Below are 12,942 nucleotides of genomic sequence, written 5' to 3'. Positions count from 1 at the left end.
TCAGAACAAAGGCAGTCAGTGCCTCTTGCTTGCAAGATATGCAGACACACAGAGATCCATGGAGAATTGTCACCTAACTGCCAACATGTTTTATGAAGACAATAAAATCATGATATACAAACCAGGCAAAAATCGCATAAAACAGAAAATTATAGACCAATCTTCCTTACAAACATAGGCATAAAAATGCCACATAAAATATATAAAGTTGAATTCATCAATGTGTAAAAACGATTATCATGAACACACGGAATTTATCCTGGGTATGAAGGAATGATAAAACATTGGAAAATCTATCACTTTACTTCATCACTTTCAACAGATTTTTTTTAATTATTCAACATTTTTAAAAATCTACTATTTGAATTCATCACATTAACAGATTAAAGAACAAAACCATATGAACATCTTGATATAGAGAAAGTATTTTGACTTGACCAAATAATAAGTATGTTTAATATTGGCACAAGAATCCAAATTTTCTGATTCCTTGAGGAGTATGATTTTCACTGCACTACACTTTTTTTCCTAATAGTTTATGGCAAAAAAAGAGTATGTGTCTTTATTGTGTCCTTTACTTTAAAATAGCATAATTAAAATATACTATTAATATTGGCTATTCTTTAAACCATGTGTTGATAACAAACTATTATCAGGTTATCACTAATAATAAGTTGTGCTTAAGTCTGTGAAAAAGTGAATTCCTGGTACAGAAGCTTCTCACTCCATTAACTCCAATCCAAATCCCTTTTTGAAATGAAGTGGCTGTATATATTAAAATATATACATTGACTGTTATTATAATGGTTTTAAGTGTACTGTCTCCTAGACCATGCTCTTTAAATGGGGGCAAAACCTGGTTCTTGGGGCACCAAAAAAATCTTAGATATTACAGTCGTTTGAGGCCCTCAAGAGCTCAACCCTACCTGAACTAATTTTATTCCTTATTTTTAATTTCTCTCATTAAGGAGAAATTTGGTTGAATTTGATTTACTGATTAGAATATTTAATTTGAGATAAATTTAAATTTAACATTTTTCTCCTTACAGGAGTGATAATAAAAAAAAAAAAGATTGAGAAACAATTCTAGACTATGAGTTTCTTAGGACAGGAACCATGTCTTAAAATATCTTTAAATCCTCAGCCTCTAAGAGATAGTACATATACTCTTCCTAAATTTTTAATCAGTTCCATATTTTCAGTATCTGATGTTCTCACAGTCTATTTAAAGTTAACTGCTTTAGAGAAATCAACTCATACTTGAAGGAAACAGTTTCTCAGCATTTGTTTGAACAAACAATGGTAAGCATATTGATTTATTCAGAAAAGGTACACATAATATGAAGAACAATAACTGACAAGAAAAGCAGCTTCTTCCTCATATTCGAAGTAGCAATAATGATAGTAATAAAAATATAAGAATCTAACATTTATTGAAACTTTACTATCGGCCAGGAATATGCTTTATATGTATTAATTCATCTAATCCTTATATTAGCCCAAAGAATTAGGTATTTTCATTGCCATCATTTTACAGTGGAATCTGCGTTAATCTCTGTGATTAGTATTATGGCAATTTTTCTAACTTCATAATCAATATAATATTTACTAAGTAACTGTCAGTGAGGTCATTTTCTTTTAGTCTGATTTTGATTTAGAAATTCCAATCCTCTCATTCAATTTACAGCTTTGGAAATTCCAAAATTATTACAAACACCTACTCACTCCCTCCCCACTTAAAAAAAATTTTTTAAAGAAATTAACCAAGTAATGATCATTATCCACCTTACCTATAATGACACCATTACATAAGCCGTCTGGGTCAGCATCACCTTCTGATGTTCAGAGCTAGAAATTTTGTAGTTTGGTGTCTTCCTGCACTGCCTTCTTTTTCCCTCATTCCACCAATAAAGGAAATTACCATTAATGAGGACACTTCTAGAGTGAAAGGGGCACTATTAGTAATTACACCAAGACATAAGAGTAACTGAGACTGTCCTGGGGAAACCAGCATACTCATAATTCTACATATTTTGTGCCTTGTCTACTCTCAGTTCTACTGTTTTCTACAACTATGCAATTAATACAGTTATTCTTTGACCCAAACAACTGAAAGTTTTGAACCTGAAGAATCTAAGACCTCTAAATATTCCTTTTGGACAGAAAAATCACATATTTTAAAATACAGTAGTAATGGTAATAATTTCCAGTAACAATGTTACCTGTTTTCCAGCCTATATTTGTGAAAGGTTTTTGAAAAGGTATATAAACTACTTTGGGAACATTTGTGTTTATGTATTAGAATAATTTTTGAATGTGAGAAAAACTCTTCCCACTTCCCCTCTCTCCTACACAAACAGAAAGTCCCCTTTCCTTTTAAGATACTGAGTACAGTTTAGAGAACAGTAGTTAGATAGTCTTAAATAGCTGTTAGGATTGAAATCCCCTAAATATGCTCTCCAAAATAGAATGCCTACAGGCTGGTGCGAGACAATCCCTTGGAATGTGGGAAAATAACATTAAAATTTCTGTTATGATTATTGAAACAGAAGAAAAGTTAAACATTACTAATACTTAGTGAGGACTGACACTGGCATCCTTACTTACATGTTATGATGGTATGTAATGTTAGCCGAGGAAAACTGTAAGTTTGACAATATGAATAGCTGACTTCATTAGTTTGTTAGTTTTGCAGGTGTTGCAATATCTTGAAGTTTAATATGACCAGTTAAATGGATTTTAGATATTATCTAGTTTTAGCTAAACTACCAGCACAAGGTGCACAAGAAACTTAAACAGAATCCTATAAAGAAATCAGATTGATGATAATACTGATAAGGCAAACAAAAAAATAGAAGAGCTGACACATCATTCTAGTATAAGCTTTTTGTAAGCTATAAAAATTTTAAAAAATAAAATATGATAGAAAGTCAGCCAAAAACATTAGAAATTATTAAAAACCTATTTGAAATATGTCTATAAAATTTATTCTAAAATATCACTTAACATTTATCTCATCCTTCTTAATTTCATGTTTTTAATCTATATAAGTAAACGTAATCTACAAATAAACACTGAAAACTATAAAATATCAATGAAAGAAATTGAAGATGACACAACTAAATGAAAAGCTATTCCATGTTCATTGATTAAAAGAATTAATATAGGGGTAGGGAAGTAGGAGGTACAAGCTATTAGGTATAAAATAAGGTACAAGGATATATTGTACAACATGGAGAATATGGCCAATATCTTTTAATAACTAAATAGAGTATAACCTTTAAAAACTGTAAATCACTATATTGTACACCTGTAACTTTTATAATTATATAACTGTATGGCAACTATAATTCAATAAAAAAATAAAATTTAAAAGAGAATATTGTTAAGATATCTGTACTACTCAAAGCAAAATAAAGATTCAACACAATTCCTATCAAAATACCAACAGCAGTTTTCACAGAAACAGAAAAAACAATTCTAAAATTGGTTTGGAGCCACAGAAGATTCCAAATAGAGCAACCTTGAGAAAGAACAGAGTGGGAGGTATCACTTCCTGGTTTCAAATTATATTGCAAAGCTATAGTAATCAGAATGGTGTGGTATTGGCATAAAAACAGACTCATAAACCAGTAGAACACCATGGAAAGCCCAGAAATAAACCCACACATACACAATCAACTACTTTTCAATAAGGGTGCCAGGAATACACAATGGGGAAAGGATTCTCTCTTCAATAAATGGTATTGGGAAAACTGGATTGCCGTATGCAAAAGAGTGAAACTGGACCTCTGTGTTACACCATACACGAAAATCTACTCAAAATAGATTAAAGAGTTAAATGTAAGATTTGAAACCATAAAAGTTTACAAGAAAACATACAGGATAAGCTCCTCGACAAAGGCCTTGGCAATTTGTTTGGGTGTTTTGTTTTGTTTTGGATATGACCACAAAAGCTCAGGCAATAAAAGCAAAAATAAACAAGTGGACTACATCAAACTAGAAAGCTTCAGTATGGCAAAGGAAACAAATAAAATCAAAAGACAACCTATGGATTTTGAGAAAATATATATGAACCATAAATCTGATAAAAGACACTGGATATTTGCTAATAAAGTAGACAGCAGGTACTCTCACAACAACAAAAAAGATAATTATGTGAGGAGATGGATATATTAATTAGCTTGACTATAGTAATCATTTCACTATATATTATATATCAAATCATCCTGCTTTACACCTTAAAGATATATATAGAAAATAAAACATGTAAACAATAATTTAGGATTATTCTTGATAAAAGAAATTTGACTTTAACCATACTAATACTCAGGTGAATGCAGGCTTTCTGTCAAAATAAGCAGCCTGATCTAGAGCATAATATTTAACATTACTTTTTTTATTGTTACATAACAAGTTATTAAAATAGATGAACCAGAATCTGCTTAAAGCTTGAGCCTCACAGAACCTTTACCACCCGAGTTACTAGCAAGTACTAGAATATATCTTTTCTGCTCAGTTTATTGTATTGTCCCCACTCACCAACACTAATAAGCACAGAAATACATTAGTAGGCAGTAGATAACTACAAAGCAAAGGTTAATAATCACGTTATTCGTCTTAAAAAATATATAATTTTGAAGGTCTCTAAAAACAAAATTCAGTGTTGGTCAGCCAACAAAAACAGGTTGCCATTAAGTATACTCAAACTGTAAATAATTAGCATATAAGTATCACAAAATAAAAAGAATAGCATTTCACAATGAGATGTAATATTTCTCAGAAATGTCATATTCATTTAGTCATAAATGGACTGTTGCTTACTTTCAATATTTACTTTTTATATAATCTCCTTAAGTAGGTCCATGCTTGGAAACTTATAAGAATTAAAGCTCAATTTCTTCAAAGGAGTATCATTTTGTCTGTCCAGTTTATTCAATGCTAAAACATAAGACATTTTTCCTATAGAATTTTGCACAAATGACTTAGTGAAATTCTCAAGGTATAAGATGGAAGGTTAAGTTGGTGATCAGAAGTAACAAACATTAATTGTGAGAGTAGTTGTAAAAATAAAACATGAAGTTTTAATTTAGAAAATGCTCTCATGGGAAAATAATTTACATTTGAACCTCACAATTATTTTTCATTTGCTATTTGTTAATTTTATATTGGAGTAGAGTTGATTAACAATGTTGTGTTACTTTCAGATGTACAGTAAAGTGATTCAGTTATACATATACATGTATGTATTCTTTTTCTAATTCTTTTCCCATTTAGGTTATTACAGATATTGAGCAGAGTTGCCTGTGCTATACAGCAGGTCCTTGTTGGTTATCTATTTTAAATATAGCAGTGTGTACATGTGAATCCCAAACTCCGAATCTATCCCTCCCCCACTACCTTCCCCCATGGTAACCATAAGTTCCTTCTCTAAGTCTGTGACTTTGTTTCTGTTTTGTAAATAAGTTCATTTGTATCATTTTTTTAGATTCAGCATGTAAACAATATCATATGATATTTATCTTTCTCTGTCTGACTTACTTCACTTAGTATGATAATCTCCAAGTCAGCCCATGTTGCTGCAAATGGCAATATTTCATTTTCTTTAATGGCTGAGTAATATTCCATTGTATATATGTACCACATGTTCTTTATCCAATCATTTGTAAATGGACATTTAGGTTTATTCCATGCCTTGGCTATGGTAATTAGTGCTGCAATGAACATTGGGGTGAATGTATCCTTTTGAACCATGTTTTTCTCCAGATATATGCCCAGGAGTGGGATTGCAGGATCATATGGTAGCTCTATTTTTTAGTTTCTTAAGGAACCTCCATACTGTTCTCCACAGGTCTCTACCAGTTCATTCCCACCAACAGTGTATAGGGTTCCCTTTTCTCCACACCCTCTCCAACATTTATTGTTTGTAGACTTTTTGATGATGGCCATTCTGACTGGTACGAAGTGATATCTCACTGTAGTTTTGACTTGAATTTCTCTACTAATTAGCGATGTTGAACATCTTTTACCTCTTGGTCATGCGCCTCTTGGCCATCTGTATGTCTTCTTTGGAGAAATGTCTATTTAGGTCTTCTGCCCATTTTTTGATTAGGTTGTTCTTAAAATTTGTATGGAAACACAAAAGACCTCGAATAGCCAAAGCAATCTTGAGAAAGAAAAATGGAGCTGGAGGAATCAGGCTCTCTGACTTCAGACTACACTACAAAGTTACAGTCAGCAAAACAGTATAGTAGGGGATTCCCTCATGGTGCAGTGGTTAAGAATCCACCTGCCAATGCAGGGGACATGGGTTCGAGCCCTGGCCCAGGAAGATCCTACATGCCACGGAGCAACTAAGCCCATGCGCCACAACTACTGAGCCTGTGCTCTAGAGCTCGCATGCCACAACTACTGAGCCCACGTGCCACAACTACTGAAGCCCACATGCCTAGAGCCCATGCTCTGCAACGAGAGAAGGCACTACAATGAGAAGCCCACACACCGCAATGAAGAGTAGCACCCACTCACCGCAACCAGAGAAAGACCGTGCACAGCAACAAAGACCCAATGCAGCCAAAAATAATAAAAATAAAAAATAAATAAATTTAAAAAACAAAACAAAAAAACAGTATGGTACTGGCACAAAAATAGAAATATAGATCAATGGAACAGGATAGAAATGCCAAAAATAAACCCACATACCTATGGTCAATTAATCTACGACAAAGGAAGCAAGACCATACAATGGAGAAAAGACAGTCTCTTCAATAAATGGTGCTGGGAAAACTGGACAGCTACATGTAAAAAAAATGAAATTAGAACATTCTTTAACACCATACACAAAATTAATCCATTTTGAGTTTAAGACCTAAATGTAAGACCAGATACTATGAAACTCTTAGAGGAAAACATAGGCAGAACACTCTCATATAAATCGCAGCAATGTCTTTTTCTATCCATCTCCTAGAGTAATGGAAATCAACAAAAATAAATAAATGGGACCTAATTAAACTCAAAAGCTTTTGCCTATCAAAGGAAACCATAAACAAAATGAAAAGACAACCCACAGAATGAGAGAAAATATTTGCAAATCATGCAACTGACAAGGGATTAATCTCCAAAACTTACCAACAGCTCATGTGGCTCAATATCAAAAAATGAACCTCACAAATTTTTGAACTAAGTCATCAGATGATATAGATGAGAAATCTGAGACCCAAGGAGATAAATTACCTTGTCCCAAGTAAATGACAGATCAAAAATAGTCTCCTAAAATATTTGCAAGTGATATGACCAATAAGGAGTTCATATCCAAAATACATAAAGAACTTATACAACTCAATATCAAAAAAAATAAAAATAAAACCCAATTAAGGGCTTCCCTGGTGGTGCAGCGGTTGAGAGTCCACCTGCTGATGCAGGGGACGCAGGTTCGTGCCCGGTCTGGGAAGATCCCCCATGCCATGGAGCGGCTGGGCCCGTGAGCCATGGCTGCTGAGCCTGCACGTACGGAGCCTGTGCTCAGCAACGGGAGAGGCCACAACGGTGAGAGGCCCGCGTACCGCCAAAAAAAAAAAAAAAAATTAAAAATGGGCAAATGACCTGAACAGACATTTTTCCAAAGAATACCTATAAATGAACAACAGGAACAGGAAAAGATGCCCAACATCACTAATCATCAGAGAAATGCAAATGAGTATCACCTTACACCTGTAGAATGGCTACCATCAAAAACACCACAAATAACAAATTTGGAGAAAAGGGTACCCTAGTACATTGTTGGTAGCAACGTAAATTGGTGCAGCCACAAAGGAAAACAGTATGAAGGTTCCTCAAAAAACTAAAAATAGAACTACCATATGGTCCAGCAATTCCTTTCCTGAGTATATATCCAAAGAAAACAAAAACAGTAATTCAAAAAGATATACGCACCCCAATGTTCATAGCAACATTGTTTACAATAGCCAGGATATGGAATCAATGTAAGCGTCCATCAACAGATGAATGGATAAAGATGTGATACATACACATACACACACACACACACACACACACAATGCAATATTACTCAGCCATAAATAAAAGCATGAAATTTTGCCACTTGCAGCAACATGGATGGACCTGGAGGATATTATGCTTTGTGAAATGAGTCAGAGAAATACAAATACTGTATATTATCATTTATATGTGGAATCTAAAAAATAAAGTGAATGAATACATCATAACAGAAACAAACTCACAGATATAGAGAACAAACTAGAGGTTCCCAGTGGGGAGGGGCAAGGGAGGAGGGGTAAGAAGAGGTAGGGGATTAAGAGGTACAAACTACTATGTATTAAAATAAATAAGCTACAAGGATATATTGTATAGTACAGGAAATATAGCCAATATTTTATAATAACTTTAAATAGAGTATAATCTATAAAAATATTATATACTTGAAACTAATATTGTAAATCAACTGTACTTCAATTTTTAAAAAAGGATAGTTTCCTGACTCCATATTCCATGTTCTTTGCTAATTTTACTGTCCCCCCTTAAAACCCTTAACTGAAAGAAAAATAAAAGACTTCTGATAGTTGCTTATCATTAAAAAAAAATGTCAGGAATACAATATACCACTCAATGAAATCAAGATATGCTCTTGTTGTGACATTTCTGTTCATAATGCAGCTTCCTTTCTGAGCACTTAAACTGAATTTAATGAGCTTTAAATAATATGTTCATATATCTTCTAGGTTTCCACAGACGTGCAGCTCCAGTTACAAGAAGGCAGTTTCCACATGGTGCACATAGGATGGATTATCTGCACTTTGAGGATGATAGCCGTGGATGGTGGTTTGACATGGATATGGTGATCATCTATATTTATTCAGTGAACTGGGTCATTGGATTCATTGTTTTCTGCTTTCTTTGCTATTTTTTCTTTCCATTTTAGGAATTTTCATACCTTACTATGGTTGAACAATTACAAATGATGTAGATAACAATTACTTAAACAGTTTTTTAAATGTGCTTTGAAGTTTTTATAATGTTGCATTATATAAATTGTTGGTGTTTATAGAAAATCTGAGAATGGACTTATTTATGAATGTTTTACATGTAACAAACTCAACTTTATTCAAGAGCTAATCTATCTAGCACTTAGCAACAACGCACTGTTAATTTCATAGTTCTTCTTGGTTTGCGATTTGTGGCTCTAATTTTACAATGTCACTTTTACATTTATCTTGATTTTAAAGATTGAGGTTTTCCCTCCACTTAAAAATAGTAAAAATGTAAAATTAAATGATAATCTGAGTAGATATTATCATTAATGATAATATATTTAGTCAATCATCACTTATCCTCAGGCAAGTTATATACATTAAAGATAAACCATATCCTCTGGGAACTAATCTAGCAGGGTATATTCAGTTTTGGTTTCCAATTATCTCTATGTATGTCCTTATGTCCCTTTCTGTTACCAAGACAGCTGACTCTCCTTTTTTTTTAGAGACCTAATAATAGCGTTAGTGCAACATTTTAAACTATTACAAGAACAGAATATTAAACACAAAAAAGCAAAAAAAAAAAAAAACAAAGCTGAGATTAATTCCCACCAGTAGAGACTTAGAAAAATATGTTAACACTTTTCCAATTGCAGTATTATTCACCTGAGGAAATTAAAATTTTACTGACTGACAGACACTCAGTAGCCTAAAAGAACAATGCATGTCCAAACTGTAGTTAATTTAGTGATTCTTTTAACTTGGACATTGTCAAATATATTGTAAATGTGCAATAAAGAGTGGCTTTTAAATTTTTTCATTGTTTTTAACTAATTTAATGTCTGGAATAAAGAATTGTTAGAAATAGGCTTATGGGTTTATAGGAAAAAAACCTGATATTTATTTTTATTTATTATTACAGTAATCCCTGGAATTAGTTTTCCCTTATTAATTTTTTTTTAAAAAAGGAGATCTGAATGATCCCAGTACAAGAAAGAATTTGGGTAGGTATTCCAATGTTAAAAGTGAGAAAACTAAAGCACAGAGAAGTAAGCTTATTTATTTCAGTCACTTAGGTGGTCTTTGTGTAACCTAGAACAAAAAGTTTTTTATTTTGTTTTTTTGGGGTTTTTTTTAATCTTTTTGGGAGTATAATTGCTTTACAATGTTGTGTTAGTTGCTGCTGTATAACAAAAGTGAATCAATCAGCTATAAGTATACATATATCCCCATATCTCCTCCCTCTTGCATCTGCCTCCCACCCTCCCTATCCCACCCCTCTAGGTGGTCACATATCACTGAGCTGATCTCCCTGTGCTATGGGGCTGCTTCCCATTAGCTATCTATTTTACATTTGGTAGTGTATATATGTCCATGCCACTCTCTCACTTCATCCCAGCTTACGCTCCCTGTGTCCTCAAGTCCATTCTCTATGTCTGCGTCTTTATTATGAACTACTAATTCAACATTCCTGTGCTGTGATGTCATATATCTGATAATGCAATAAGCATATTTTAACATAAGGTAGGTAAACCTCTCATGGCACTAAAAATACTACCACCATCCAAACAAATTGAGATTGATCAGGCTTGAACAGTTTAGTCTATGAAAGGTCCAAATTTGTCATAATTACTGACTATATTTGAATAAAAACATTTAATTGACAGTATGTGATGTTCTAATAAATATGGAAGAATGATACAGCTTTTTATTCTAACATTGCCCTTATTGTGTTTAAAATTATATCTGTGAAAGAAAATAGTGTACATTAGACATCATCAAATCCAGAAAGCAGAAAACTAATACATTTTAGAAACACAGAGATCAATTTTTGCTCATTATAATAAAAAATATATATATTATGCTTTCAGTCTAATGACATAACTGTTATCTTGGTGAAGCAGCATTGTCGGCAAAGCTCAGTATTACCTTACAGAAATAAAAATGGATATTTATAATCACTAATTTATTATTCAAAGTAAAGATGATATGGTATAAGGGAAAATATTGCCTTCTTAAAATGCATGTCAGGAAAAATGAACAAAACATATGGGGGAGCCATATTTTAAGAACTGTAAAATAAATTGCAGCTATTTCCCAAGCAACTCCTGGCTTATAACCTCTAGCAAATATGCCTTCATTCATTCCTAAATTACTTAAAAATTGATTATAATTACACATGAAGTAAATAGTATTATTAATACGATTTCTCAGAGAAACAAAGATGATTCCCAAAATATTAGGTCAGTAACACATATCAGTTTATAGATCTGTATCTACAAACTAAATACAAATAAATATAATACCCTTAAATAAATAGAATACCCTTTAAAAAAGAAATCATAGTCTGGGCGCTCTCACCTTCTGAGATGGCCCACCCTCTGTCTGTAGAGTATGTTTCTCCCAAGGCCTCTCGCCTTCTGAGATGGCCCACACTCTGTCTGTGGAGTGTGTTTCTCTCTAAATAAATCCATTTCTTACCTAAAAAAAGAAAAGAAAGAAAAGGAAGGAAAGGAAGGGAAAAGGAAAGGGAAAGACAAAGGAAAGGAAAAGGAAAAGAAAAAGAAATTCTAGTCTGGAGGAGCATTCTCAAGTCACACAGCTACCAAGTGATACAGCCAGGAGTCAAACCCGGATACGCCTAGTTCTTGAAGCTATATCCTTTCCACGACACCTTCTTAAGAAGTCCAATTCCTAATTTAGGGACTTCTCTTACAAAAATTCAGAGGTATCCCTTCTCAGTGAAATTTCTAGGAATCCATTGGTCTGTACCATATCAAGATATCCCTTCCAAGGTAGATAAGGTGTTGTATCTGACCCTCCTACCACTAAAAGAGAAGAATGATGTTCGCAGTTCCTCTTTGAATTTTGGAGGTAACATATGCCTTGTTTGGGTGTGCTACTCTGACCCATTTACCAAATGACTCAAAAAGCTGCCTGTATTGAGTGGGACCAGAACAAGAGAAGGCCCTTCAACAGGTCCACTCTGCCATGCAAACTGCTGGGTCACTTGGGCCATATGATCCTGCGCATCCAGTGGTCCTTGAATGGTCAGAGGTAGATGGGATTGCTGTTTGAAGCCTTTAGCAAGCCTTAATAGGTAAATCACAGCACAGACCCTCAAAATGGATTAAAGACCTAAATGTAAGGCCAGACACTATAAAACTCTTAGAGGAAAACATAGGCAGAACACTCTATGACATAAATCACAGCAAGATCCTTTTTGACCCACCTCCTAGAGACCCTTACGATTTTAGAGCAAAGCCACACCATCCTCTGTGGATAACTATTCTTTTGAGAAGCAGCCTGCCTGATATGAGGCCTAGTAGAGACTGAACATTTGGCCAGGACCCACTAAGTTACCATGATACCTGATTTACCCATCATGAACTTGTTGCTGTCTGATCCACCAAGCCATAATGTTGGGTGTGCACAGCAGGACTCCGTTATCAAATGGAAGTGGTGTTGATGAGATTAGGCTTGAGGAGGCCCTGAAGGCACAAGTAAGTTGCTTGAAGAAGTAGCCCAAATGTCCACGGACTCTATTTTGCTACATCACCTTCACTCTCTCAACCCATACCTGTGTCTTCACACCTAAGACCAGCTAACCAAGGAACAGAACTGTTAGGCCTGATTTACAAAGAGCTCTGTGTGATTTGCAGCTACCACTCAAAAGTGGACTTCTGATACTCTATGCCCTTCCTTTGGACATCCCTGAAGGATGATGGTGAAGGGAAATCCTCCCCATGGGCAGAATTTCAAGCAATGTACTAGGTCATTTATTTTTCCTGTGAGATACATGTCTATAGTGATTAACGGACTGTGATATGAGTATGTTTGTATAAGCATTAACCAAATATTTTTTCTTCCTGTTTTATCCTCTTATCATCTAAAGCATCTTAAAAATAGCTACCTTTATATCAATATCACAAGATGTATTGCGATCGTTAAT

General features: G+C 34.0%; 1 protein-coding gene across 2 annotated transcripts in view; it reads left to right on the top strand.

Moving 5' to 3' along the window:
* The window catches only part of RNF180 (ring finger protein 180), a 273,564-nt gene extending 263,619 nt beyond the window's left edge, over positions 1 to 9,945 (top strand). For both annotated transcript variants that reach the window (XM_082624143.1, XM_082624142.1), the window contains one exon: positions 8,739 to 9,945. In XM_082624143.1, the coding sequence (XP_082480269.1) occupies positions 8,739 to 8,938 (200 nt within the window). In that variant the 3' untranslated portion in view covers positions 8,939 to 9,945. The remainder of the gene's footprint in view (positions 1 to 8,738) is intronic.
* The last annotated feature ends 2,997 nt before the right edge of the window (positions 9,946 to 12,942 follow it).

Source organism: Mesoplodon mirus, assembly GCF_964341445.2.
Source record: "Mesoplodon mirus genome assembly, chromosome: 5".
In the NCBI taxonomy this organism is placed as follows: Eukaryota; Metazoa; Chordata; class Mammalia; order Artiodactyla; family Ziphiidae; genus Mesoplodon; species Mesoplodon mirus.
This window is presented reverse-complemented; position numbering and strand designations above follow the sequence as displayed.